Below are 4,533 nucleotides of genomic sequence, written 5' to 3'. Positions count from 1 at the left end.
AGGAAAAAATAATAGATAGCAGTAAAATAATTGTAAGCACTAGGCCTATTTTATATAATAAAACGAATGACTTTTGTTGTTCATCGCTTTAAGAATTCCCAATTACAGTATCCAATGTAATAGCAGTTGGCTATATTGCCATTCTCTTCTGATCCCGCCCACTGCCATCCGTATTCTTATCCACGCTATCGGGCTCTAACTTCACTTTTAGTCGGACGTATTTCTGCTGTGACGCATGCTTCCAAGTTGTATATCCCACTGTGGGTATTGGAGCACTTGGGATCAACTTTTCTCGCTTGCAAAGAATTGAGCGCTCCACAGAGACAGTAAACGATTGCGTTCTCTGGGTTCTTTCCATGAGCGCGCGGGTTTTGTTAACATTTGTAACATCTAATTTCTGATATTCTTCAGTGCTAAACAATTGCATTACATTTTATGCGATGGACTAAATTATTGCTGTTTTTTCTACTTCAACATGCAACAGTACCGCGGATGGATTGACACTGGATAACTTGTATCTGACAACAAACAAATGTAATGTAATGCCACACAATCTATTTTAACAGTATTTCAAATTTTAGGGAATAGGTGCTAACTGTATGCAGTGGAAGATGTGGGGATTACCCAGAACGCGATATGCTGACTGCAGTGGCTCGGAATCCAGTGAAGAAATGGAAATTGTTGTGAATATTGGCGGCGTAAAACATGTTCTGCCTGGGGACATATTGAACCGCTATCCAGAGACTTTACTGGGTGAGCTGGCGACTAATTCGTCGCAAAGCTTCGATACTGTTGCCTCACTTTGCGACGATTACGACCCCGGAAAAGGAGAGTTCTATTTTGACAGAGATCCAGATCTGTTTCGAAGTATCGTCGAATTGTATTACTATGGGGAGATCCATATGAAACGTGGAATCTGTCCCGTGTTTTTCTTGAAAGAGATGGAGTTCTGGAAAATCGACCCAGATTTCCTGGATGAGTGTTGTAAGGGCTGTCTGAAAGAGGTAGAGGGAGAATTGTCTGAGATTGCCGACAAAGTTAAATTGATCCTGGACGATCTGGAAGGGGATCCCGGTGCCAACCGTTGGCAAAGGTGCCAAACATTCGTGTGGAAGTTGATAGAGAAACCCGAGTGCTCACTACCTGCCCGTATCATCGCGATCTTGTCATTCATCTTCATCCTCCTCTCCTCAATGGTGATGTGCGTGGGGACCATCCCTGACCTCCAGACGCAGGACGCCGAGGGGAATAATGTAGAACACCCAATCCTAGAGGCCATTGAGACTACCTGCATCGTTTGGTTCACTGTTGAGTACATTTTACGCCTGGTGTCATCCCCTAATAAAGTTGACTTTCTCCTGTCCATAATGAATATCATCGACTTTCTGGCAATTATACCCTTCTACGTGGTGCTAACTCTGACCTACCTGGGCAATGCAGTGCTAGAACTGTCGAACGTTCAACAAGCGGTACAGGCGCTACGCATCTTGCGCATAGCCCGCATCTTCAAGCTGGCACGCCACTCCTCAGGGCTACAGACGCTCACCTACGCACTCAAGAAGAGTTTAAAAGAGCTCGGTCTCTTGCTTATGTACATGGGCATAGGTATATTCCTTTTCTCGGCGATGGGCTATACTTTGGAGCAAAGTCACTCGGAAACCATGTTCACGAGTATCCCTCAGTCTTGCTGGTGGGCCATTATCACGATGACAACTGTGGGTTATGGCGACATATATCCCAAGACAACCCTAGGCCGTTGCAACGCTGCCGTTAGTTTCCTGTGTGGGGTGATCGCTATCGCATTGCCTATCCACCCCATCATCAACAACTTTGTCATCTGTTACAATAGGCAAAGCATGCTTCATAATGCAGCTAAACATGAACTTGAGCTAATGGCGCTGCAGTCAGAGACGGTCCGTCTGGGGGATGCGTCTCCGAAGTCGCTGAAATCTTGTGGTGCAGTGAATTTTTCTCAGAGCGATGCTTACATCCCACTCCTTGAGGACCCTTCACAGGGAGCGTCACTGACAACCAATAAAGATGAAGATGATTCGACTCAAGAGTAAAAATGAGACTTTTAAGCTTTAAAGCAGAGCACAGCTTAACGTCTGAGACAGCGATAAGTTTAGGATAACTTGTTTTGATTTTATGATTTAAAGACACTGCCTTGAATGAGAACCACAGAGCTTAGCATCTAAACCATTACCATTTATCTGGCGAAAGAAAACGTATCCAACTGAAGTGAAGGGCTGTGACGAGCCTTTACGTTCACTCCAGGTATTCATTAAATGTTTTGTTAAAATAAAAAATGAAATTATCTCGTGGGCAATATTGAGACTGTGTGAGATCGATTCAGTACTCTATTCATGAATTTATTTATGTATTTATTTTGTAATAACGCATAAGTCTATGAGTTCGAAAGGACATTCAATTATCCCAACACCTTTGACGTGTTGATTACTATTTCGAAATTCCCTTTTGGCGTATTATACTCTGTAGTACGCATCTTATAAAGCTGTAGCAAACAACATAAAATGCGTGCTTATGTTTGTCCAAAACCCGGGGAAACCTCAGCAAATTATAGCTGAGAAAATAAATACCACGATTGAATGCTAAATGATAATCCTACATGCCGTAAGAAAGGTAAACTAATGTAGGATTAGATGCCATGCATTTTTTAATATGGCGGATGGTCTTTATTTTTGTAAAATGTATAACAAATTTGACAGGTCCTGGAGCATCATGAACACCATTCCTTACCACGATATTTAAACAAAACAATGCACACAATGAGCTTAGATTTCCATTTTCACTGAAAAATTAAACTTTTGAATGTAATTCACTTATGATTATCTGCTTATATAAGTACACATATCATATAATGAATATATTATATTATAGACAAGTTTATACTATTTAAAGTATTTTTAATCATGAAAAAACTTGAACGGTGTATTTAAATTTATATTGAATGGGATGTTGATAAATGCTTGCATGTAAAGGCCTCATATGTTTTTGGCTAAATGACACTTCCCTGAAATAAAGTTAAACTGTCTTCTACTGTTGTCATTTTTGATGGATTATTCCTCCAAACGTGTAAAGTCTGATCTATTTTATAAATAATTTGCATAACAACAACAATAACAATGATAGCAATAACAATACTAATTATAATAATACACTTCCATAAGACACATTCGCCTAGTTTTTCAAATCACGATAATCATTGGGGAGACTGAAGCACAAACAAACATGGGCGGCACGGATGGTGCAGTGGGTAGCACTGCTGCCTCACAGCAAGGAGGTCCTGGGTTCGAATCCCGGTTGGCTAGGGCCTCTCTGTGAGGAGTTTGCATGTTCTCCTGGTGTTCGTCTGGGTTTCCTCCCACAGTCCAAATATGTAAAGGTTAGGCTGATTGGAGAGTCTAAATTGCCTGTAGGTGTGAGTGAATAGTGTGTGCCCTACGATGGACTGGCGACCTCTCCAGGGTGTATTCCTGCCTTTTGCCCAATGTATGCTGGGATAGGCTCCAGCCCCTGATTTCCTGCAACCCTGTTCAGGATAAGCGGGTTAGGATAATGAATGAATGAATGAATGAATGTATGTTGAAACATGGGGATTTTTCGTAGTTGCATTTCAGCAAGAATGAGGCATTTGTTTTAATTAATGTATTACATCAATGCGGTTCTCGTGTGTGAGTGGCCTATCAATAGTTATTCACAAATGTGTTTTACCACCGTGAAAGTAATGTTTTTTTCACCCAAGTAGGCTTTTTTAGAATAAATTATTTCATGTGACCGCCACAGACTCCAAATATCCATCCATCCATCCATCATCCCCCGCTTATCCGGAGTCGGGTCGCGGGGGCAGTAGGCAAAGCCGGGTATTCCAGGCGTCCCTCTCCCCAGCAGCGCATTCTAGCTCCTCCTGGGGGATCCCGAGGCGTTCCCTGGCCAGGAGAGATATATAATCTCTCCAGCGGGCTCTGGGTCTCCCTCGGGGTCTCCGCCCAGTTGGACGAGCCCGGAAAACCTCCAAAGGGAGGCGCCCGGGAGGCATCCTGATCAGATGCCCGAACCACCTCAATTGGCTCCTTTCGACGCGAAGGAGCAGCGGCTCTACTCCGAGCTCCCTCCGGATGTCCGAGCTCCTCACCCTATCTCTAAGGCTGAGCCCGGCCACCCTACGGAGGAAGCTCATTTTGGCCGCTTGTATACGCGATCTTGTTCTTTCGGTCACTACCCAAAGCTCGTGACCATAGGTGAGGGTTGGGACGTAGATCGACCAGTAAATCGAGAGCTTCGCCTTCCGGCTCAGCTCCTTCTTCACCACAACGGTCCGGTGCAACGCCCGCATTACTGCTGACGCTGCACCGATCCGCCTGTCGATCTCACGCTCCCTTCTACCCTCACTCGTGAACAAGACCCCGAGATACTTGAACTCCTTCACTTGGGGCAAAGACTCGTTCCCAACCCGGAGGGAGCAATCCACTGTTTTCCGGCAGAGAACCATGGCCTCGGACTTGGAGGTGC

The 4,533-nt window shown here is 44.2% G+C and overlaps 1 protein-coding gene across 1 annotated transcript; it reads left to right on the top strand.

Annotated features, from left to right (window-relative positions):
• Positions 1-316: 316 nt before the first annotated feature.
• LOC133129582 (potassium voltage-gated channel subfamily F member 1-like) lies at positions 317-3,058 on the top strand. The gene has a single exon (XM_061243772.1). The coding sequence runs from the start codon at positions 600-602 to the stop codon at positions 2,064-2,066; it is 1,467 nt and encodes a 488-aa protein (XP_061099756.1). The 5' UTR covers positions 317-599; the 3' UTR covers positions 2,067-3,058.
• Positions 3,059-4,533: the final 1,475 nt, after the last annotated feature.

Source organism: Conger conger, chromosome 5 (assembly GCF_963514075.1).
Source record: "Conger conger chromosome 5, fConCon1.1, whole genome shotgun sequence".
NCBI classification, from domain to species: domain Eukaryota; kingdom Metazoa; phylum Chordata; class Actinopteri; order Anguilliformes; family Congridae; genus Conger; species Conger conger.
Note: the sequence above shows the minus strand (reverse complement) of the source record. Positions and strands in the feature narration are given on the sequence as shown.

Bases quoted from the DNA above. Each gene is read 5' to 3' on its own strand.
- LOC133129582 (XM_061243772.1), top strand. From the start codon at position 600: ATGCAGTGGAAGATGTGGGGATTACCCAGAACGCGATATGCTGACTGC.